This window comes from Ornithorhynchus anatinus, chromosome X5 (assembly GCF_004115215.2).
Source record: "Ornithorhynchus anatinus isolate Pmale09 chromosome X5, mOrnAna1.pri.v4, whole genome shotgun sequence".
Classification (NCBI taxonomy): Eukaryota; Metazoa; Chordata; class Mammalia; order Monotremata; family Ornithorhynchidae; genus Ornithorhynchus; species Ornithorhynchus anatinus.
The window spans coordinates 62,633,400-62,657,382 of NC_041753.1; the positions used below are offsets into that span (position 1 = coordinate 62,633,400).

General features: G+C 43.7%; 1 protein-coding gene across 6 annotated transcripts in view; it reads left to right on the top strand.

The window, feature by feature from the left end:
• Nucleotides 1–23,983, top strand: part of VPS13A (vacuolar protein sorting 13 homolog A) — a 163,169-nt gene that overhangs the window by 52,122 nt on the left and 87,064 nt on the right. For 5 of the 6 annotated variants that reach the window (XR_003756046.2, XR_003756044.2, XM_029056119.2 and 2 more), the window contains exons 21-32: nucleotides 261–393; nucleotides 6,601–6,718; nucleotides 10,329–10,467; nucleotides 11,177–11,261; nucleotides 15,124–15,293; nucleotides 16,158–16,317; nucleotides 17,823–17,902; nucleotides 21,543–21,602; nucleotides 21,689–21,845; nucleotides 22,630–22,746; nucleotides 22,826–22,929; nucleotides 23,373–23,540. Coding sequence is in view for 4 of the 6 variants with exons in the window: in XM_029056119.2 (XP_028911952.1) it covers nucleotides 261–393; nucleotides 6,601–6,718; nucleotides 10,329–10,467; nucleotides 11,177–11,261; nucleotides 15,124–15,293; nucleotides 16,158–16,317; nucleotides 17,823–17,902; nucleotides 21,543–21,602; nucleotides 21,689–21,845; nucleotides 22,630–22,746; nucleotides 22,826–22,929; nucleotides 23,373–23,540 (1,491 nt within the window). In the remaining 2 variants the exon portion in view is untranslated. Of the gene's footprint in view, nucleotides 1–260; nucleotides 394–5,130; nucleotides 6,235–6,600; nucleotides 6,719–10,328; nucleotides 10,468–11,176; nucleotides 11,262–15,123; nucleotides 15,294–16,157; nucleotides 16,318–17,822; nucleotides 17,903–21,542; nucleotides 21,603–21,688; nucleotides 21,846–22,629; nucleotides 22,747–22,825; nucleotides 22,930–23,372; nucleotides 23,541–23,983 lie in introns of those variants that run through there. The other variant, XM_029056120.2, reaches the window with a different exon arrangement.

Here is a 23,983-nt window from a genome sequence, read left to right on the forward strand (position 1 = left end):
ATTCATTCCATCCAGTTCATTGTTTTTCTAGCTCATGAAAACTGTTGATTTGCCTAGATCAATTGCACCAATGCTGTAAAAAGAAGGGTTTAAAGCAGATCTTTCATGTGGTTAATGTACAGGAATTTGAAAATACTTTTGGTGTTCAACATATAGCACTAATTATTTCTAGATAATATCTTATTTGAGGTATGTTTTAAAAACCAGATGATTTAAACTGTTTCAGGTAATGATTATTTTCATTTGTATTACCTTTTAAGATGATTAGCAAAAGTCGCTCCGAATTGCAAGACATCCGAGCAGGCTGGGCCAGTATTGAAGATATCATGTCTAGAGCTTATGATACTTTTGACATTCAGCTGAGTAGCATACAGCTACTTTATAGCAGAGTCGGTAAGTATACAAAAAAACCCACTATTGATTCTGCTACTCTTGCAACATTTGAAATGTAATCTACTGGAGGTAGGATGTTTTCACAGAGGGGTCTCTAGACATGCATTTTTTCCTTTGGATGGAGAAATCCCCAGCATGTTTGACCTTGAATGGGACAATATTGGTTTGGAATACTCTGCAGGGAGAGCCTCCTGTATTCCCTGAGTTTTACAAATGAGTTAGGGAACAAGGCATTGTTCAGTCCCCACCCGGAGACTTGGGGGATGACGGAGGCTGGCGGAGGGTGGATGGGTTGAATTATTTACCCTTCATTCCTCCTTTGACCCTATGGATGTCTTGGAGAGGTTTCAGATATTGGCCATTGCTGTGCTCTCTTAGGGGGCACTAACCTCCATTTTGCCTACAACGTCCAATTGTAATTCTTTGCATTATGGGAGGACCCTTACTGGTCTTATTGGCGGGGTTTAATTGTGCGTGAATTGGGCCATGAAAATAAGAGAAATGGGTTCCTGGGTTTGGACCTGTATGAGGTCCAATATGCTCTTATAAGCCTGTTAAGTTGGTGACATGATCACAGTTGCTTCCCTTTTCCTTGGGGCACACACTCTGAAATCCTTTCCAGAGGACTTGTATCAAAACCAAAGAGCTATCGACTTATCGATGTATTATTCAATGGTGTCATCAAGTGCTTACAGTATGCAGAGTACTGCATTAAGCACTTGGGAAAGTACAGTGCAATAGAGTTTGTAGACTTGATCCCTGCCCATCAAGAGTTTACAATCTCTAGAGATTAGGAACTCTAACTGCGGTTGTAGGTCCACTTTAGGCCACAATCATATTGTAATAAGAGTTTCGGAGTAAGAGGAATGATACTTACACTGTTTCTAAATTAACACCTCGCTTTAGCTTTGCAGTAGATCGGATCAGATTCAGTAACACCAGCCTCCTTAATGGCATTTGCTCTGAAGACACCAGGGCATACGAGGGAGCAGTTGGGAAGAAGGGAGGCAATTTACAATACCACAGTGCAGGAAGAAAGTGGGAGATAGAAAGTTTAAAACTGGAGTGGTCAGCAAAATGATAGCAGATAACCAGACCTAGTCACCAAGAAAATGGCAAAAGATAAGCAGTCAGTCACCAAGCAGGGTGAACATGTCTGTTCTACTTCCGATAAAGTCAGAGTTGGCCGCCCTATTCTGGAACTGCTCCGACTGGATAAAAGTACGTTAATGTAGCTATGTTAATGACCTATAAGTAAGTACACAATTCTGGCAATTTGGGTAAAAATGAAGTTTCCAACTTTTGTTCAGGAACCAAGCCCTCACTTATAACATCGTTCCTATGAGGATACTGGTGCCAATTTACGAGACCTCAACAGATTTCCTCAACCAGTTGTCAAGAGTCCAAGGACTTTGTGTAGTTATTTTTTAATAGTTCATTTTTAGTAGATAATGCTGGAATGCATTGAGATTAGAAAACAGAGAGTATAGTTTTCCTTCAGTGACTAAGTATTATTTTATACTGTCATGATGAGCATTGAATTTACTCTTCCAGGAAGCGGTTGTCCCCAGCAACCTAACATTTTCCTGTCTTGCTTGATGCATTGGAAAGCTGGAATTTTGTTTATTGGGATTATAATAAAAATTAGGAAGATTTATTTTTTTAATTGATGTCTTTCTTACACTCTCTACTTTTTTCCCTTCCCCTGGGAGGTCCGGTAGTCGTAGAAAAGGGTGGCTCAGAGAGAAAATGAGACTGGAGTGGAAGTATAGCAAGGAAGAAATGAACTGTATCGGAAGAGAGAAGAATGAAGGGGGCATAAGAGTGGGAAGAGATCGGTAGAAGGAATATCGCAGAGGAACAGTTAGGGTGGAAAGACCCAGCTAAAATGTTTTTGATAGAATAGCTGTGGTATTGAGCACTTACTATGTGCCAAGCACTCTACTATGCACTGGTGTAGATACTAGGTAGTTCAGACGCAGTCCCTGCCCCACATGGGCCACACAATCCAAGTTGTGGGGGAACAGGTATTGAATCCCACTTTACGGTTGAGGAAACTGAGGCCCAGAGAAATGGAGTGACTTGCCCAAGGTCACCCAACAGTCAAGTGGTAGGATCGGTATTAGAACCCAGGTCCTCCGACTCCCAGCCCCATGCACTTTCCACGAGGCCATGCTGCTTCTCAAGTAAAGAAGTAAAATAAGAATGCCCTTGGAGCAGGAACTGAATGCTTTGGGGCAAACAGGCATCAGGTGGCAAAGAATTGCCTCCTCGAAGGAGGGAAGTTGAGGCAGAGGTGGATTAGAGCAAAACAAGGCAGGTGCCAGATGAGAGACCAGTACTCTCATGAGGGAGGAGGCATGAAGGCTTAAAAACCGAGTGCTTTAACCTGACCATAGCTTCTGTAAAAATGGAACATTTCCATGTTTCCTATGCAGCGGAATCGTGTATTTCTCCAAAGGTGGGTAAGGGACAAGCCAGCTGATCACCCTGGTAGCTGCTCCCGGACACCCTGGTCATGGCCTTGTAAAACATGAGGGGCTGCCTCCTTGAATAACAGGCAGTCTGAGCAGAAAGAGGTCAGGCTGTGCCCCTCCCACGTTCCTAGGGAGGCGAGCCCCTCTCCCCTCCGTTTCCCTACTGACGCCTTGCCGCGAAGACCTCAGAGACACCTCAGGTAAGGTGACTTGGCTGGGACATGTGGGAGGGTATTATACCCTCCCCCCGCCCACCCCTTGGCATGACTACTAGGGGTCCCATGTCCTAAAAGCTTGCAGGGTTCCAGCACTCCATAATTGGTGCTGGCTCCTTTTGTTCACTCTATGCCCCCAGGGGTGATGAGGAGGGAAGTTCCCACCCCAAAGCCCACCAGCCTAGGGAGTTCCCTAGGTGTAGTCTGCCTGAGCCTAGCCAACCTTCCTCCCTCCCTCTCCCCCCGGCCCCAAACCGCCCTATGTGACCTTTGGCTTCTTGCTCCCAGCTAATACAGCTGCATTCACACTCGCACGTCTTGTTAGCTGGGGCCTCCTGCCTTTTCCTGCTGCCTGAGTACCCCAGAATCAAGGGAGGGTTCCCAGTCCTTCAGTTCAGGACTCCCTCCCCTCAAGTCTGGTTTCCTTCCCTGGCAATGTCTGTCATACCCCACCTTTCCTGGGGAGGGGAAAAGCTCACTGGATACAGTCCAGCCTGGCTTCCTCCCCTCATCTTCCCCTCCACCCTCCCAACAGCATCTTTTGTGTTCCACAGGTCTTTCTTTGAGTCCCCTTTTCCTTTAAGATCCCTAAGAAACCGACTGCTTTCACGCCAGTGTTTCCTATCTGGGAACCCCAGAAAGTTTGTTGGGGCTGCCTGGGCTTACTCTGACCCACATTTCACCCTGGCGGGCCAGTGGAGAGACTAGAAGTCGGGAAGTGCTTCCTGAGGTGAGGTCAGCAATGAAGGTTTTTGAGCGAAGAACCACCCCAGGGCGCTTCGCGAGGTGGCCGAGCCCGGCGGGAATCCTGCAGATAGTTGGCAAACACGGGCAGTGAAGGTAGCCCGGCACGGGCACTCGGCGGCGGCTGCTCTGGTCCTAAGTGGGTGTCACCGGTAAAACTCTCAAGTGCCCTTTGCGGTGAGTTGCACCCCTGCCCACCCGCCTATTGGATTGTTGCTTCCGTACCCTGGCGGAAACCCAGCTGGTAGGAATGGGAGAGTGCTGTCTGATCACCGCCCAGAACATGCGGAAAGGAATTCAAGTCTTCGATGGAACTGAAGCTCGTCTGTCATGTTTTCTGTAGGTGTTCTGAAAGCCTTCCCAATCTTTTATCGGAGTTGAAATTGGGGTTCATCCTGGCACTCATCATAGATTGCAAACCTCCTCCAGGTCCTCCTGCCCTGCCCCGCCCCTCACTCAGTGGCACCTTCTAATACAGTGGAATTCCTTCTTCAGCCTATGTTGGATTGCATGAGCAGAGAGGTGCAGTCTTTATGAATGCTAATTTCTCCAGCCAAGGTCTGGCTTCCCTGCCATTGGAGGTCAATCTGGAAGGGTACTATAGAACATCCCCATACATCAAACTAGAACCTCTACTCTTTAATGAGTCAGCTGCATTTAAGGATTCCTAAACCAATCAGTGACAGTCATAGTGACTCTGAGGCAGCAGCCTCACTTGAGTTATTCCAGGCGGAACTCATGTGAACCCGTGGCCTCATTCACAGAAGTCCCCAAGGACCCATTGGATCATTTATTTTAATGTCTCCCCCTCTCTGGACTATAAATTCATTGTCTACCAGCTCTATTATATTATACTCTCCTAAATATTTAGTACAGTGCTGTACTCTCAGTAAATACCATTGCTTGATCTTCGAATGTGGGACAGACTATGCCCTTTATAATGGAACTCCCCCCTCTGTCTTCCACCCCACAGATGAGGGATTTCGGGAAGGTTCGTGCAATACCTAGCTCCTTTTGGACCTATCTTCAAAGTATCAACTGGTTTCCAAGAACACTGCTGAGGACTGACCCGGAGTCTCTCCTGATCCTCAGGGTAGCCATGGCCAGCCTCCCCTTAGCTCCCCTCTGAATATGTCCCTTGGCATTTATGCCTCTGTCCTTCAAGACCTGAGCCGGTCGGCAAGTCCTCTGGCCCTCTCTGGGGATAATCCTGAAAGGAAACTCATCGAAAGTCCACGGTTTCATGGTTTAGCCTCATTACTGTGTGGACGTGTCTATGATGCCCAGAGAACATGCCCTCGCTCTGCCCCACCCCTACCCCTAAGGAGATGCTTCTTATCAACATGCTAGAAATCAAAGTGCTACTGAAGGCTTTCCAGTCATTTGTTTGTTAATCTGCCCTGAGAGGGAATCAGCATACAGTTTTCTATCTAAGCAAGAGGCCCACTCACTTCAGAACCCTCTCTTGAAACTGACCAGTAGATGACTTTTGGTTTTCTGCAACTCTCTTGTCAATTGAAGAGATTGGGCTATTGGACAAACTGAGGGGAGAAGCCCTGCTTCCCCACCAGTGTTCTCTAGATATTTGCCAGTTTCACAAGGGCTCCCCATCATTGGGGAATGCAAGAAGTTGGCTTTGTTGCCTCAACGGAAAAGCACAGTCCTGCCGGGCAATATTTGTTCCAGGTCACCAGATGCAGGGACAGCAGCCACAAGCATTCTGACAGTGGTTTAGAAGAATCAGTTCCGGTTACATTTCCTCCTCTTCCCCTGATGTCCAAGGTTCTAACGAAGCAGAGGGATCAAGGTGGAAGACTAATCCTCGTGGGTTCCTCTTTGAAAGGCCAAACAAGAATGCGCCCCCACATCCCCCTACCCCCGCAAAGTGTTGACGACCCAATTCTCTGGATGGGATTAACCTTGCACCAAACTACGCTATCCAGTTCCCTGGACAGTGCCACAAGCCGCATGACTCCTGAGCAGGTAGCAATGGACAGCTTGGATGTGTCAGAACCATTTAAACCAGAAAGCGCCACCAGGTTTCCCCAAATGTGGAAATGGATGCAGTGTTCTCATTTTGGGGCTGACCTTGAAGCATCGAGGCTTTGTGATGAAGGTGGGGTGTATGTGGAGGAGATTGGGGGGCATGGGACTTGCTTTCCCAAGGCTGATCCTGGCCCACTCCATCAGGGGCGAGGGAGCCACCACAGAGGCTCCAAGCAACATCTTCCAAGACTACTCCACTCATATTTGGGAGCTACATAGTTTGGACTCAGCTTCTACTGGAGTGGCTGGTTTTAGTAGATCCATTCTGCAGCACCTGTTTCAGGAGCCTCAGTACCACAGCCTTCCCGGGACCAGCCTCGGAATCTACAAGAGTGAGCATCTGGCGGGTCCCCTCAGAGGTGGGTATCTACTACACCCCGAGTTCTCCACAGTGTTTGGAACCATAGGTGATCACACCCATCCTCCTTCCCTTGCTTGAGGGCGATGGCTTTTTTTTTTTGCTCTCTTTTTAGCAGGGCTCCAGCTCTATTGGGAAATTGGAGGGGAGAGGGCCCCCTCCCCGCCCCCTTAGGCTTCACACCCCTCACACCTCTTTCTGGTCAGTGTATCTGTTATCTAGGGAGGCAACCCCTCAAGCTTTACAAGGACAGGTCCATGTTTCCTAACCTTTGGAAAATTAAGGTTATGATAAGCAACCCTTGCTTCAGTTATTTGGCTGTGCTTTTTAATGTTGTGTGCCATATCGAGCTATTTTTGATTACTAGGTGAAAACTGGAAGGAGGCTCGAAAGCTCACCCATTCTTCTCAGCATATCTTGGATCCTATGCACCTCAAGGTGGAATTCTGCAAGGCCATGATTGTCACTGATGCGAGAATGCCCAAGTATGATTTAGACTTACCTCTTGTCATGAGAATGAAAACAATCTGGGTAACTAAGGGGAAATTTTCTCTCTGGACATCATTAAATCAATACCGAAAATAAACCCCCCAAGCTGTTGGTGAGTCAGGAACTATGTTGCTAAATTGGGGCAAATTAAAGTGGATTAGGTTTTCTTTGTTCAATAGGATTATCCTATTTGTGGAGAGGCCATTGGGATTTAAGTGTTTCATATAAGCTCCTGGGGTGTTTTGTGGACTGCCTGATTTCTCTACTGGTGCTCTAGGTGATTCTTCCCCTTTAGGTGCTCAGTACCTTCCAGGTGGGATGATGGGAGGAGGGGAAGGGAAGAGAGGGAGAGGCAGAAAATAGAACTACCTTAATCCTTGAAAGGGTTCTTAAAGCAGGATTCACCCCTGGCCTAGGCTCCTGCAGGCTGGAGCATCCAAGGCCTTCCAAAGCCACTTCAGGTCCAAACTGAAAGTCTTTGCTGATCTTGGAGTGCCTCAAGGCCTCTGTTGAGACCAGGGATTTGGGTGAAATCAACCAGGTACCTAATTCCAATTAATTCAAGATTATGACCTAAAGGACATTATGGGATGGCCTTCAATCCACAGAGTTGGGGGCAGTTCAGTGAGGGGAAAATAAAGAAATATTGCTTGTTATTGGTGGTACAGGGATAGCTCTCATAGTGATCCATGTTCAGATTAGTCGGAAACAGCAAAACTGGATTACCATCCTGAGGGAGCAAGTTTAGAGGGAGGAAGGTGGGACTCAACGATAAAGAGGACCGAGCAAAGGAAATTCACGAATGGTCGTAGGAGCAATCTTCTCCACGGAACGACTGCCTTGCTCTCCAAGAGCCACGTGAGTGGTTGGTGCCACCTTTCTTCCTCTTGCAAAGTTTTATTGTTCAGCATGCCATTCTGGAGCCATTTCCATGAGGGTCATTACACTAGTGCGGTTTCTGGGAAGTGAAGACTATTGGCTTCTGGAATGTGTTTATATATCTGGAATTATTTTATACATCCGGAATTTACATCCCGCTGTAGACCGTAAGCTCACTGTGGGCAGAGAATGTATCTACCAACTCTGTTCTGTTGTATTCTCCCAAGTGCTTAGTACAGTGCTCTGCACACAGCAAGCATTCAGAAAATGTGATTGATTGGGTTCTAAGTCCATTTAGAGAAGGTGTTCAACTACAATTTACCCACCCATACTTTCTGCTTCCAGAAATTCTAATGTTTTCTGACAGGGGAGTTGAGTTTCTGTCTCTCAACTGTTGCTGGTTGAAGGTGAGGACGTGGGGTTACACAAGCAGTCAGTGGTATCTATTGAGCGTTTATTGTGTGCGGAGCAGTGTATGAGGTGCTGGGGGGAGTACAGTATAGCAGAGGTGGAAGACAAATTCCCTGCCCACAGTGAACTTGTGATCTAGAGGTTGAGTGACTGGATTTGGGAGCAATGAATTGTCCTGGCCTGGATAATTTTTGCCTTTAATTAAAATAGCCCCAGGAGCTGGGGAAGCTATTGACCGCTTTCTTTTCAGAGCAACTCAAACCTTGTAGACTAGTAAGGGATGATCTTCCACTTTTTCCAGAGCAGCTGCCTGTAATTATTTTCCGAGCAGACCCTATTTAGTCTAATACCTCAGGCCATTAGCCACTTAGCCATTGCTTTACCCATCTGGGCACTCTTTTTATTCATTCAATGATAATTATTGAGTGCTTATTATATGCAGAGCACTGCACTGAGCGCTTGGGAGAGTACAATGCAACAATAAATAGACACATACCCTGCCCACAGTGAGCTTACAGTCTAGAGTGGGGGAGACAGACATTAATATAAATAAATTACAGATACATAAGTGCTGTGGGGCTGAATCAGAGACACTTTTAGTGCAGTCTGTTTTCGTGGTAAACTCTTAAGACAAAGGATTGCATACAAGCTTCCCCACTTAGCAGGGTCTTGCCAAACCTGGGTTTTGAGAATCCACGATTGATTACCACAGTGAAAGGTTTTGAGTAAACCACCATTTTCTGTGTTCACAAATCAGCCCACCAACCTGCCATTTTGAGTCATCTACACTCTCATGGGTCACTCAGGCCCGCCCATCATATTGGGCTTTGTGTCATTGACATCCAGTCACAGTGCTCCATATTTTTCTGCTGATTTCATTACTCTTAATAATAATGATAATAATTATAATAGTACTTGTTAAGTTCTTACTAAATGCCAAGCACTCTTCTATGTGCTGGGGTAGATATAAATTCATCAGGTTTGACACAGAACCTGTCCCACATGGGGCTCACACTCTTAATCCCCATTTTACAGATGAGTTAACTGAGGCCCAGTGAAGTGACTTGCCCAGGGTCACACAGCAGACTTGTGGTGGAGCCGGGATTAGAACCCAGGTCCTTCTGACTCCCAGGCCCGGGCTCCAGCCACTAAGCCACACTGCTTCTCCATAATGGCCTCTAAGCGAGGAATAACTACACTGTTTGTGAAGAGGGCAAGGAAAGTAATGCCCTTGGCAAAGAAAGAGCAGTTGTTGGATCATCGAGTACAGGTGTCAATGACACAAAGCTGTCAGGCTGCATCTGGGCCTTCTTGTAACCAAGTATGGCTTGGCGAGCCCCAGCCTTGCTCTGAGAAGAAGTCGCCCACCCTGCGTTGCAGCGCAGCCTGACCATGGAGAGCAGCGAGCTGACGGGTGAGTTGTCAGTCAATCGCATTTATTGAGCGCTTACTGTGTGCAGAGCACTGTACTAACCACCAGGGGAAGTACAGTGTATAACAATATATAACAATATAAAAGTCACATTCCCCATCCACAACGAACGTACAGTCTAGAAGGGGAGATGGACATGAATGTAAATAAATTATGGATATAAACATAAGTGCTGTGGGGCTGGGAGCGGGGATGAATAAAGGGAACAAATTAGCGTGACACAGGAGGGAGTGGGAGAAGAGGAAGGGTGGGCTTAGGCCTTGTCAAGGCCTCTGGCTCCTGCCGCCACTGCCTGCTCCGGGGACCCATCAGTGCTCATTCCCCCTCCCTCTGTCCTCAAAGTTTCGGGCAAAGTGATTCCGTGGCAAAGCTTCTGGCTGGTTGGCTGGCGGTTCTTCCTCCAACCCCCTCCCATCTTTCCCTTCCACTCTCCTCGCTGCCTCATTCCCACCCATAGTTCTGTCAAAAGCTGTTGCTGGGAAGCAGCTTTCACTTCAGGGAGCAACAAGACAAAATTATGTCACTTTTTGCATGACATGATGTGATGATGTCATCACGTTTGGCTTTTCCACACCAAAAAACTAAAAGACTTCGAATCTCTGATCGAGTACATGAAGAAAGTGCATAATCTCTGTGGTATTTTGGTGACCTCCCTTTAAGGAAAGTGAGGATAACCCAGTGTGATTGAAGCAATGGATTCTCTAGTCCCATTTGTCCCTAAAATTTTTGGGTGTTATCAACTTTTAGGCACCTAGTCCCTGGGGTTGGTAAAGGGAAGCTATATGTGTTTGTTTTGTCTTCCGTAGTATACAATTACTTTGAAAGTAACTAACCCCAGGAATTATTTCATTGAGACCCAGGGATTTGTTTATCTTTTGAAATAGATTCAAACTTTGTGGACAGCTGCCTCTGCTTTCTCTGCGAATCTCAGACAAAAAATTGAGGGGGATTTTGGAATTAATTGAAAGTATTCCAAGATTCTCAAGCCCTCCTGATCCTTCTACCCAGTCAAGACCTTCTCAAGTAAGATTTCTTAAAAAAAAAAAAAAAAAAAAAAGTGTACTGCTTCTAAAGTGAAGGCTTTAAAAATTGAATTGAAAAATCAGTCACTCATTTATTACTTTTTCTGAAGTAAACGGTCAACCAATTCAATGGAAGGAAAATCCAAGTTATCTTTGAAAACCAAGTTTTCATTACCTTTTATTACCTCACACAGAGATTATGATACTCAGGAATTGCAACACGTATTTTTCAAATGCATAACAAAAATTGGGGTGGTGTGACATTTTTGCTTCAAATTTCTAATTACTGAGTACAGTAATTACAGTTTTCTGGACATTTGACCATTTTCTATTTCTCTTCTAGAATAATAATTATGGTGTTTGTTAAGCACTTTTTATGGACCAAGCACTGCTCTAAGCTCTGGGGTAGATGAAAGGTAATCAGGTTGTCCCACTTGGTGCTCAGCTTTAATCCCCATTTTACAGATGAGGTAACTGAGGCACCGTGAAGTTAAGTGGCTTGCCCAAGGTCACACAGCAGACAAGTGGTAGAGCCAGGATTAAGACCCATGTCCTCTGACTCTCAAGCCTGTGCTCTTTCCACTAGGCCAGCTGGCTTTATATCATAAATCTTGTGCATATTTGACTAAAATAACTGCATGTGTCAAAATTGATCAATGGATTTAAATAAAGCTTGCATCAAGCATTCTAACTCATTACTCTTATTTCAGGTTCAAATGACCCTTCCACTTGCAACAGCACAGGTATCCCAGAGAGGACTTCCTTGCTTGGAACTTTCTAAAATTCTGGAATCTGGTAAAGTGGAGCTATTCATGGATCATTGAGAGTTGTTTCTGATAAAAAATCAAATAACCAAAATGTAGTGTGGACACAAGTGAAGAATGGCATCACTATCAATAGCAGTATTATCAGTCAATCGTAACTGTAATTATTGAGCGCTTACAGTGTGCAGCGCACACTACTAAGTGCTTGGGAGAGTAAACTATAACAGAGTTTGTAGACACGTTCCCTGCCCACGTTGAACTTACAGTCTAGAGGGGGAGAGAGACATGAATATAAATAAATTGCAGTATTCATTCAGTCGTATTTGCTTACTGTATGCAATGCACTGTACTAAATGCTTGATACGTAAGTGCTGTGGAGCTGAGAGAGGGGTGAAGAAAGGGTGCAAATCCAAGGATGACACAGAATGGAGTGGGATAAGAGGAAATGAAGGCTTAGTTGGGGAAGGCTTCTTGCTTTTAATAAGGTTTTGAAGGTGGGGAGGGTGATCGTCTGTCAAATGTGAAGAGAGAGGGAGTTCCAGGCCAGAGGATGGCAGATGGAGTAGAGGCCGTTGGATTTGGGCAAGGGTTGGCAGCAAGATAGTCAAGATTGAGGTACAGTAAATAGGTTGGCATCAAAGAGGGAAGTGTGTGGGCTGGGCTGTAGTGGGAAATCAAGAAGGTAAGGTAGGAGGTAGCAAGGTAACTGAGTGCTTTAAAGCCCATGGAAAGGAGTTTCTATTTGATGCGGAAGTGGATGGGCAACCACTGGAGTTTTTCAGAAGAGGGTAGACATGGACCGGATGATTTTGTAAAAAAAAAAAAAAAAAAAAAAAGATCTGGGCAACGGTGTGAAGTCCGAACTGGAGTCTGAACTGGAGTGGGGAGAAACAGGAGGCAGGGAGGTCAGGAAGGAGGCGAATGCAGTAATCAAGGATGGGTAGGATAAGTGTTTGGATTAACGTGGTAGCAGTTTGGATGGAGAGGAAAGGGCAGATTTTAATGATGTGAAGGTTGAACCAACAGTATTTGGTGACGGATCGAATATGTGGGTCGAATGAAAGAGATGAGTCAAGGATAATGCCGAGGTTACGGGCTTGTGAGACAAAGGATGGTGGTGTCTCCAGTGATGGAATGTCAGGGGAGGACAGCGTTTGGCTGGAAATGTAATGAGTTTTGTTTTGGACATGTTAGGTTTGAGGTATCGGTGGGGCATCCAAGTAGAAATGTCCGGAAGGTAGGATGAAATACGAGATTGCAGAGAGGGAGAGAAATCAGGGCTGGAGGTGTTGATTTGGGAATCATCTGTATAGAGATGGTAGTTGAAGCTATAGGATTGAATGAGTTCTCCAAGGGAGTGGCTGTAGATAGAGAATAGAAAGGCACCCAGAACTGAGGCTTGTGGACTCCTACGGTTAGTGGGTGGGAGGCAGAGGAGGAGTCCCCCAAAGAAATTGAGAATCAGTGACCAGCGAGATAGGAGGAGAACCAGGAGAGGACAGTGTCAGTGAAGCCAAGGTTGGATAATATTTCCAGGAGCAGGGGGTCGTTGACAATGTAGAAGACAGCTGAGAGTTCAAGGAGGATTAAGATGGAGTAGAGGCTGTTGGATTTGGCAAGAAAGAGATCATTGGTGACATTTGAGAAGGCAGTTTTGGTGGAGTGGAGGAGGTGGAAGTCAGATTGGAGCAGGTTAAGGAGAGAATCGGAGGAGAGGAAGTGGAGGCGGCAGTGGGTGTAGACAGCTTTCTCTGAGTTGGAGAGGAATGGTAGGGAGATGTGGCGATTAACTGGAGGGAGCCATGGGGTAAAGGGAAGGGTGTATAAGGATAAGGGATACATGAGCATGTTTGGAAGCAGTGGGGAAGAATCCATGGAAGAGTGAACACTTGGAGATGGCAGTCAGGGAGGGAAGAAGGGAGGGGGCAAGCAATTTAGTAAGGTGTGAAGGGATGGAGTCGGAGGGGCTGGATTTTGAGAGGAGGCGGGAGATCTTTTCTTGATATTGCTGGGAAGGATGGGAGAGTTGAAGAGGAAGCAGGAGTGGGGAGGGACTGGAGATGAGTATAGGAGATTTTAGGGAGATCACTCCTGATGGATTCCATTTTCTTAATAAAGTATATGGCCAGGACATTAAGAGCTGGAGATATGTAGGTGGGAGGACAGAGGTTTGAGGAGGGACTTAAACATCTGAAACAACTGGTGAGGGCAATAGGTATGGGAGTTGATAAGGATGTAGAAATAATGTTGCTGGGCAGCAGAGAAGGCAGAGGTAAAGCAGGCAAAGATGAACTTCAGATGGTATTGTTAATCATTTGCTATTAGCCAAGCACTGGAGTAAATACAAGATAATCAGGTTGGAGAGAGTCCCTGTCCTACACGGGGCTAACATTCTCATGGGAAATGGAATATTATGGGGGAAAGACACTGTCCCTGTCAAGAGACTGTTTAATGGGGGAGTGGAATGAGCCATAATACATAAGACACAGTTAAGTAATAGAAGCTTAGAACATAAAAATGCCTAAAGTGCCATGAACAGAAGGAGGTTCAAATTCATGTATCATGGTAAACGAGTGCTGAGGATACCTGGAGTTATTGGATTGCTAGGAATCAGGAGGGGTTATTTTGGGAAAGCCTCCTTAATGCTTAATGTGAGTACCACGCATCTGGGTCTCCAGGAAAATTCCTCACAGAATCGAGGGGTTTTCCTTCCATTCCAACTGCTCTGGCAGCACTGCTGTAAATGACTTGGTGTCTAGGGAAGGTGCCTCGGACTGGGCGCGTTTAGCTGAGGCATTCCCCCTGATGTCTGGGCATCACAGGGTGCTTAAGCCCCTGAGAGCAGTGAGAGCAGGGAAAGTAGCAGCACAGAGTGCGTAGCTTGGAGGAGTATATTCCCTCTAGGGTCAGAAGGATGGGGAGGAATGGGAAGTCCCCAGAGGTTCTGGCAGGGTTAAGGAATGGGAAATCCCCGAGCTGAATGAGGAGAGAATTCCCCTCCAGTTCTAGTAGGGCACGTTAGGCAAGCCTGAAGAGTTGCAGTAGTCCATCAATCAATGGTATTGGTTGAGCACTTTGTGCAGAACACTATACTAAGCCCTTGGGAGAGTACAGTACAGGAGAGTTGGTGGACACGTTCCTTGCCCATAAGGAGAAGCAGCATGGACTTGGGAGTCAGGAGGACTGGGGTTCTAATGTTGGCTCTGCCATTTATCTACTATGTGACCTTGGACAAGTCACTTAACTTCCCTGGGTCTCAGTTACCTCATCTGTAAAATGTGGGACAGGGACTGTGTCCAATCTGATTGCCTTGTATCTACCCCAGTGCTTAGTACAATGCCTGGTACATAGTGCTTAACAAATACTATTTTTTTTTTTTAACAAAGAGGAGCTTACAGTCTAGAGCAAGCAGGGAGGCCTCTGCGAGGCAGGTTGTAATTAATATCCCCAGAACTGACAGATATGGTGAGTGTAAGTTCACCAGAGCCAGGTTTAAAAATAGGCACAAACTTCCCTGGTTAATTTGCAATGTGGATTATCATGGGTGTGCTATGAATCTAAATGCTTAGTGTAGGATAGTACATTGAAATAATTGTATCATTGGTTTGGAATCTTTTCATAGTGTTTGTATGTTTTAGAATCAGCCAAGCATGTTTCTTCTTGGAATGACGATTTTGGAATTTTTCATATATATCATTTTGCTTACAATCCATTTCTTTTATTTCTTGGTCTTATTTCAGTGGATTCCTGATCTAAATTTGAAATTTTGATATGAATATCTATTCCAGAAAATTATGCTACTCTATAATTGAAATACATGTTGTTAAAATTACTATTTTGTTGACTAACCCTCTTGAGTTTTCACAGTTTTTATTAATCTCACTGACTTCTAGATGAGGAGGAATTTTTCGATGCACCAACCAGTCCAGTGAGTGAGTCACCGAACAGTGAGGCCCGTCCTTTGTTCCCCACCCAGAAATGCGGTATAAGTCATGGAAAATTTCAGAGGAGAGAGTCCTTGAAGAACCTCACTGAATTTAAAATAAGATTTGAGTTACCTGAGGTACATGTATAGCATTTGTAGATGAATTCAATTCTATACCTTTTGTATATCTTTACATTTACTCCTGAGCACTTTCAATCTCCCAATTATTTTCACTCCCTTTTCAGCCAGAACACTTCACTGTGCTTTATCATCTTCCTTAACATTGCCATTACTCTTGATAATGTTTTAAGGAAAGATTTGCTTTAACATAAGAAAAGACATTCAGGGTCAGGTCCTGAGTTCTGGCATTACAGCAGCACCAACAGATGCTTAGTGGAACCTCAATATGATTGCCTTCCTCTTTAGGGATATGCTAGCATCCCAAATTCTCCTTCTGCTGTGAAGAATAAGTTCATTTTAAACCTCTCAACTTCTCTAACACCCACCTCCAAACCCCCCCCCCCCCAACATCCTTCACATTTCCCTCCAGTGCTCCAGGGCTTCTTGTTCATGAATTTATCCATACAAATGTTCAACTTTTCTGCCTCGACGATTCTTGCATGTTGAGTGTAACTGTCTGAAAAGTTTTGTGTTTTTTTTCTCGTAAGATTTCTTCTTTACTTCATAAAGATCTGAATACCTTTGTCATCACTTTGCACTTTTTGGTTCTTCATAAATTTAAGATCTTTGGCATTTATTTCCTATTTCTGTGTATAATTTGGAATTGCTGCCTCTGCTGCTCATAAAAATCAGTTTAAATTTCCAATAAATAAGGTCAACAAAGTTCTCTGAAGTTCTCGTCTCATACACTTTTTTTCTGACTGTTTAAAAGAAAATAGGAAATGTTTGTAGATCCTTGAAAGATGTATTAAAAAGACATTTTTCATGTGATTGGCTTTATACTTCATTTAATCGTTTTTTCCCCTTTCATCTTCTCCCCAGGTTATAATTCAGTTGTGTCAATTTACCACAGAAGACTTTGAACAGCCTGTGATGGAGCTGAATATCATTGGATTAGGCACAGAAGTTCAATTTAAAACATTTGATATGAGCATATCTGCATTTCTGAAGGAAATCTGCCTAAAATGTCCAGAGTACCTGGGTGCGAATCTGTTTAATTTGTAAAATGGAGCAACTGATTCCACCAATTTAATATTTTAAAAAAATTACTTCCATTAATCAATCAGTTGTATTTATTGAGTGCTGTGTGCAGAACACTCTCCAAGTGCTTGGTAGAGTACAGTAGACTTAGTAGACACAATCCCTTCTCTCACAGAGTTTACCATCTAGTTGAGTAAAATAAATTATACTTAGGGGGAAGCAACAGGGTTTAAAGATTTAGACCTGCCTGCTATGTGGTGAAAGGTGACTAGCCAAGGGCTTAAAGTGACGTGGAAGTGCTGAAGTGATGGAAGGAAATAGTGTGGAGTTGATGCAAGATTAATCAGGGAAGGTCTCCTGGAGGAGATATGATTTCAGAAGGGCCTTGAAGATGGGGAGAGCAGTGGTCTGTCAGATGTGAAGGAGTAAGCAGAAGGGAGGGCAAGTGTTAGAAGTCAGCAGAGAGAGAGATGGGAGTGGGGCACAATGAGTAGGCAGGTTGAGAAGCAAGCTACAAACAAACAAATGCCACAGTTTATTACTATGAGGTGAGGATTTGGGAGGGAAGGTGAGGAGTTCAGTTTTGGACATGTTAAATTCTTGGATTTTTGACATTAAACTTCAACTGAAGTTGAAATATATTTCAAAATGCAAAGTAACTGGTAGCTTTTATAAGTGGCATATAGTAAACACTTAATACCACAATTATTGTAACTCCCTTGGAAAGCAGCAGCAGCCTAACGTTAGGCTCGATCAGTGATCTTTATTGAATGCTCACTGTGTGCAGAGAACTGTACTAAGCACTTGGGAAAGTATAATAGAGTTGGTAGACTTGAATTCCTGCTCAAAGGTGGCCTTCAGTCTACAGAGGAAGACAGACATTAAATATATTAAAGATTGGGGAAATAGAGTATAAGAATATGTACATAAATGCAAGGATCCAAGTAGTTACGGGTCACAGCCAAATGCATAGGTGATGCAAAGGGGAGGGAAGTGAGGGCTTAGTTCGGGAAGGCTTCTTGGAGGAGATGTAATTTGAGGAGGGTTTTGAAGGTGGGTCCCATGCTGTTTCCATTAGAACATGCTGATTGCAGTTCAATAACAAGTGAGTATCAATTTTGGCTTTAAGGTATCCAGTCAGCTCTCTCCCTCCTGCCTTATCTGTAAGCTCATTATGGGCGGTGAATGTATCTGCTAATTCTCTTGTGTTGTACTCTCCCAAGCACTTAGTACAGTGCACTATACATAGCGCTCAATAAATACTATTGGTTACCTCACTGATCTTCTACTACAACCCAACCTGACCATCCCACTCCTCTAACACCAACCTACTTTCTGTACCTCAATCTCATGTAGCCCGTCATCGATTCCTTGCCCGGATCTTTCCTTGGGCTTGGAACTCCCTCCCCCTTTACATCCAGTAGACGACCACTGTCCCCATCTTATAGCTTTGTTTTTGACTGTGCATTCTCTTGTAGAAGTAACCTTTTTTAAAATTATTTTTAGATGAAGAAAACAAGACAATTTATATCATTACAACATTAGACAACACCATAGATGATCTGCTGACAATGGAATATGTGAAAGTAAGTAAAGAATTAAATTTTCTAATCTCCATTTTGTGTGGGGGGGGTGGGGGTGGTAAATACCATGGAAGATATCTTGAAGTATTCTATTTCAAATGATAGAGCCGTGTTAACCAGTCCTCTAGACTTAGCACACTTCCTCAGCAATGGTTTTGTGGTAGTAGATATGCTGCTAATTTTAACTTTATTCGATTTAATAAATGCAGGCAGAGGAACAGAAGTGGAAAAGAAGAAAGAAAACGTTGGGGGGAAAAAGGAAAGACAGTCAATTGTATTTATTGAGCACATATTTTGTGCAGAGAACTGTACTAAGCATTCGGGAGAGTATGATATAACAGAGTTGGCAGACACATTCCCTGCCCACAAGGATCTTATAGTCTAGAGGGAGAGACAGATGTTAAATTACAGATATGTACATAAGTGCAGTGGGGTTGAGGGTGGGATGAATAAAGGATACAAATCCAAGTGAAAGGGTGATGCAGAAGGGAGAGGGAGTAGGGGAAAAGTGGGCTTAGTTGGGGAAGGCCTCTTGGAGGGGATGTGATTTTACTAAGGCTTTGAAGGTGGAGAGAATGGTGTTCAGTTGGATATGAAGGGGTAGGGAGTTCCAGGCCAGAGAGGGAGCATGGGAAAGGGGTTGGTGGCAAGTTAGCTGAGTTGGAGTTACAGCGAGTGTGTTGGCTTTTCAGGAGCTAAGTGAACATGCTGGGTTGTAGCAGGAAATCAGCAAGGTAAGATAGGAGTGGGCTAGATGATGGAATATTTTAAAACCAATGGTAAGGAGCTTCTATTTGATGTGGAGGTGGATGGGCAGTCAATCACTGGACATTGTGGAGGAGTAGAGAGACATGTATTGAATTTTTTTTTAAAATGATTTGTGCAGCAGAATGAAGTTTGAACTGGAGAAGGGAGAGGCAGGAGGCAGGGAGGTCAGCAAGGAGGATAGTCAAGGTGGGTTAGGGTAGGTGCTCAGATCAGTGTAGTTGCAGAGGAAAGGGTAGATTTTTAGTGATGTTGTGAAGGTTGTACTGACAGGAGATGATGACAAATTGAATATGTGGGAAAGTGTTCTACATACAATAAATATGATTGAAAGAGTTGAGTTGGACAATGCCAAGGTTACGGTCTTGTGAGACTGGGTGGATAACGGTGCTGTCAACAGTGAGGGGAAAGTCATGGGGAGGACAGGGTTTTGGTAGGAAGATAAGGAGTTCTGTTTTGGATATGTTGTGTTGGAGGTGTTGGCAGGGCATCCAAGTAGAGATATCCTGAAGATGTCCTGCAGCTTCACGCTGCATCCTGCACTCAAAATGTTTACACAAGAAATTCCCAGCAGAGTAATGCAAAGAGGTTAGCACTAGTGGTACAAAAAAATACCAAGGAAGTATGCTTGCCATCCTTCCTTGGAATTTACTCCTACCCACAGCCCCCGAAAGGCTTTGAAGCTCACCTTCAATTAATGAATCAGCGATTTATTGAGCACTTACTGTATGCAGGGTACAGTTAGTAAGTAGATGTGATCACTTAATCACCTTGCCCCCCCTTCCTACCTTACCTTTCTAACTTCCTACTACAACCCAGCCCGCACACTTCACTCCTCTGACGCCAACCTACTCACTTTACCTCATCTATTTCTCCACCAACCCCTCACCCATCTGGCCTGGAATCAATCAATCAATCAGTCGTATTTATTGATCTCCTACTGTGTGCAGAGCACTGTACTAAGCACTTGGGAGAGCACAATTTAGCAATATAACAGTCACATTCTGAGGCAGAGGCAGGATGCGGGTGAGAGGTTGGTGGCAAGATAGATGAGATTGAGGTTCAGTGATTAGACATTCAATCGTATTTATTGAGCACTTACTGTGTGCAGAGCACTGTACTAAGCGCTTGGGAGGAGCATGGCTTAGTGGAAAGAGCACAGCCTTGGGAGTCAGAGGTCATGGGTTCTAATGCCAGCTCTGCCACTTGTCTGCTGTGTCACCTTGGGCAAGCCAAGTTTTCTGTGCCTCAATTACTTCTAAAACTGGGGATTTAGACTGTGAGCCCCATGTAGGACAACTGATTACCTTGTATCTACCCCGGTGTTTAGAACAGGTGCTTGGCACAGAGTAAGCGCTTAACAAATATCATAATTATTATTATTACACTATGACAGTATAACAGACATTCTCTGCTTACACATTCCCTGCCCACAACAAACTTACTTTCTAGAAGGGGAGACAGACAATAATATAAAGAAATAAATTACAGGCATGTACAAAAGTGCTGTGGAGCTGGGAAGGGGGATGAATAAGAGGAGCAAGTCAGGGTGACGCAGAAAGGAGTTGAAGAAAAGGAAAAGAGGACTTAGGTAAGGCTTCTTGGAGATGTGCCTTCAGTAAGGCTTTGAAGGGAGGGAGAATAATTGTTGGATATGAGGAGGGAGGGCATTCCAGGCCTGAGCCAGGATGTGGGCGAGAGATTGATGGCAAGATAGACCGATCGAGGTACAGGGAGAAGGTTAGCATTAGGGGAGTGAAGTGTGCGGCCTGGGTTGTAGTAGCAAGATGAGGTAGGAAGGGGCAAGATGATTGAGTGCTTTAAAACCCATGGTAAGGAGTGTCTGTTGTGGTGGAGGACGGGGAGGCCTCTGGAGGTTCTTGAGGAGTGGGGAAACAGGGACTGAATGTTTCTATAGAAAAATGATCTGGGCAGCAGCGTGAAGTATGGACTGGAGTGGGGTGAGCCAGGAGGCATGGAGGTCAGCAAGGAGGCTTCTTGAATAATTCAGGCGGGCTATGTTAAGTGCTTGGATTAACATGGTAGCAGTTTGGATGGAGAGGAAAGGATGGATTTTTAGCGATGCTGTGGAAGTTGAACGGACAGGATTTAGTGATAGATTGAATATATGGGTTGAACGAGAGAGAGGCGTCAGGGATGCCACCAAGTTTATGGTTATGATTGAGACAGAAAGGAGGTGGTGTGGTCTACAGTGATGGGAAAGTCAGAGGGAGGATAGGGAACTCCCTCCCCTTCATGACCGACAAGCCATCACCCTCCCCACCTCCAAAACCTTATTCACAGCACATCTCCTCCCAGCGCTTTCCCCGACTAAGTCCTCATTTCCTCTTCTCCCACTCCCTCCTGCATAGCCCTGGCATCCTTTATTCACCCCTCCCTCAGTCCCACAACACTTATGTACATACCCATAATGTACTTATTTATATTACAGCCTGTCTCCCCCTCTAGATTGTAAGCTCCCTTTGAACAGGGAACTTATCTCACCAACTCATCATACTCTCTCAAGCGCTGAACATGGTGTTCTGCATAAGGTAAACATTCAATAAATATGATTGATTGACCTCTGCCTTCAGAGGGAGAAAATAAAATAAAATGTAGGTAGGCGATGCAGTAAGGTGTAAGGCTATGTACATAAGTACTGTGGGGGTGGGGTAGGGTGAGTTCATCAATACCCAGAGGATAAGGACTTAAGTGCATAGGTGTTTTAGGAAGCCAGGTAGGTGCATTTGGTCTTCAACGTTTCAGCAAAGGATCCTTAGATGACTGTACAAAGAATTACTTTGGCCCAGTCTTACTTCAGGGTCTCAAGACTTGGCTTGTTAAAGAATGAAATTTTATAATTTTGTTTTCTCTTCAGACCGATATTTGTGGAGCTAGACATGCCTCAGCCTATAGTAATATTGAACAGAAGTTAAAGGTATGGGTACATAGCAAATTTTAAATTTCATTACAGAAATATATGTCCCCCATTTCCAATTACTTTTAAATTACACTTGATTCTAGGTTAATTTCTCCTCCTTGGATGTACATTTGCACACTGAAGCACTACTTAGTACCATGAATTATTTAAGTAATCTCCTTCCACAAGTGGAAAAAAAGCCATCCATGGAAGATCAAACACTAGAAAGTGCAGAGAAAACGGAAGTACTTAAAAAAATAGGTAATTCCTTTCAATTTTTTTCTCTGCTGCACATTTTCACTAGATTATCAGTTTCTTTGTCCAGTTTTTAAGGTCACCCTGCATAATGTACTTATTATATTTCATGTTTACTAGGCTTAATTTCTGTCCATTCAGAATTTAGCTCACAGAACCTGGATGAAATCTTAAATTGATTTGTATAGCAATTTTGAAAATTGGAAGAAATAGATTCCTATTCTATGCGGTACCTAAGGTGGAACTTTTAATGTGAATGTTGGTGCATTAAGTCTGATTAGTTGCTGAGAAAAATACCAAAGAAATAGAATAAGGTTAACAGCTCAATTCCTTCACATTTTGAATGATGTTTCAGTTATAGAACTGAACTGCTTGGGTCACATATCACATAAAAAACCATCACTAAGTTTTAGTTTACCACTGGGAAACTCAAGTCCAATATGTTAGCAATCACCTTAAGGATATCTCTTCAAGTTTCAGTTAACTTACCCACTACTGATGTTGAGACCTCTTAGGGTTCCAGGACTAAAATCCCTTGATTAAGTTATAATTCTCTTTGATATTTTAGCTCAATATTTTTTCTATTAAATAAAGAGGTGTTCAGAGCTCTAGTAGTGGACACCTGGGCAGACAAACCCATCTATTTTCATTTATGAAACAAATTTCTTCGATAATATTTTGTGAGAGGAAACCTAACATGTTGTTTTGACTGTTTTTATCTGCAGACTATTCAATTGCAGATTCCTAAAATAATTTGCCCATTTTATAACCATATTGATTCTCTTCATAGCATCAAAAAAGCACAAGCATGAGGATATCATACATTTTCAGGTTTTTGCAGAACTGGAAAGTTTACGTTTCTTTATTCGAGAGCAAAAGCGCAAAATTTCTGAAATTAGGATTGAAGGTAACAGAACTTTTTAAAAATTGAGTTAACAATTATTAAATGAGAGCACAGATGTTGATTAATATTATTGTTTCCTTAGGGCTTGATGCACAGGTGATTATGAGACAGTCAGCAACTGAAATAAAAGCAAAACTAAAGAACATCACTATCTTGGATTCTGATGAAATGGCTGTATATAAGAAGGTATGAAATATTTGCATGCCATGTATCACGTCTAAATAATTTGCTAATCTGTGAGTTAAATTCTTAGTCTGAGTATATGCTCAATGTTACTGCAAATGAGATTGGATTCTTTAAATATTTCAGTTGGTCACCAGCTTTGGCAAATATTCTACTAGCCTGGAAATCGTGATATAGCAGTGGGAATGTATTTGCTAAAGAGGAATTATATGCTTTTTGTCTGTGAATGTAGACTTACTCCATTCTATTAGCAATATTAAGTAGTTTCTTCCACCCTGTTAGTAGAAATATGGGAAAAATTCTAGTTTGACTGTTTAGTCAAATATAACCATTTTTCCTTCTGGTTTTCTAATTCCGGATGATTGAAAATCCTGTAGGCATAGGCATTGGGGGGCGGGAGGGGGATTTATGGTGGAATGTTATTTTAAGTGCCTTTTTTCTTTAAGGCTGTTTTTATCACTGGGAGAGAAGTCTTCACCTTTCACCTGATTTCGTATGTGGGTGCTACTGCTGGTGCTGCATATACAAATATGAACATAGTTGACAGTCACATTTATTTAACTGTTGGTTGCATTCAAGTGGTTTTTGTCAACAAATTTCTTTCTTCCGTGTTGGTAAGTATATGAAGTTTTCAGTGTTGTTTTGTCTTTTCAGGATGGTTCCCAGATGAATCCAGCTTTTGTAGTTTGTGGGGTTTTTTTGTTTTGTTTTGTTTTTACTAATTGTTCATAAAAGATAGGAGAGGGAAAAGAAATACTTCTCCTACAGTCAGTGATATTTATTGAGCACTTTGTGCAGATTATTGTACTAAACTTTTGGGAGAGTGCAATTGGTAAATGTGATCCTTGCCCTCAAGGGACTCACTGTCTAGTCGGGGAGGCAGATGTTAAATTATAGTTAAGGGAAGCAGCCAAGAATAAAGATATGTACTTCAGTGCTGGGGAAGTGGGGGTGTTGGGGGTACTTAAGTGCATAGTTAGTGGGTTTATGTCCATGATTGAGACAGTAGGGAGGACAGTAGGGGGAGAACATAGGGCTCGGGTTAAAAGCTTAGTCC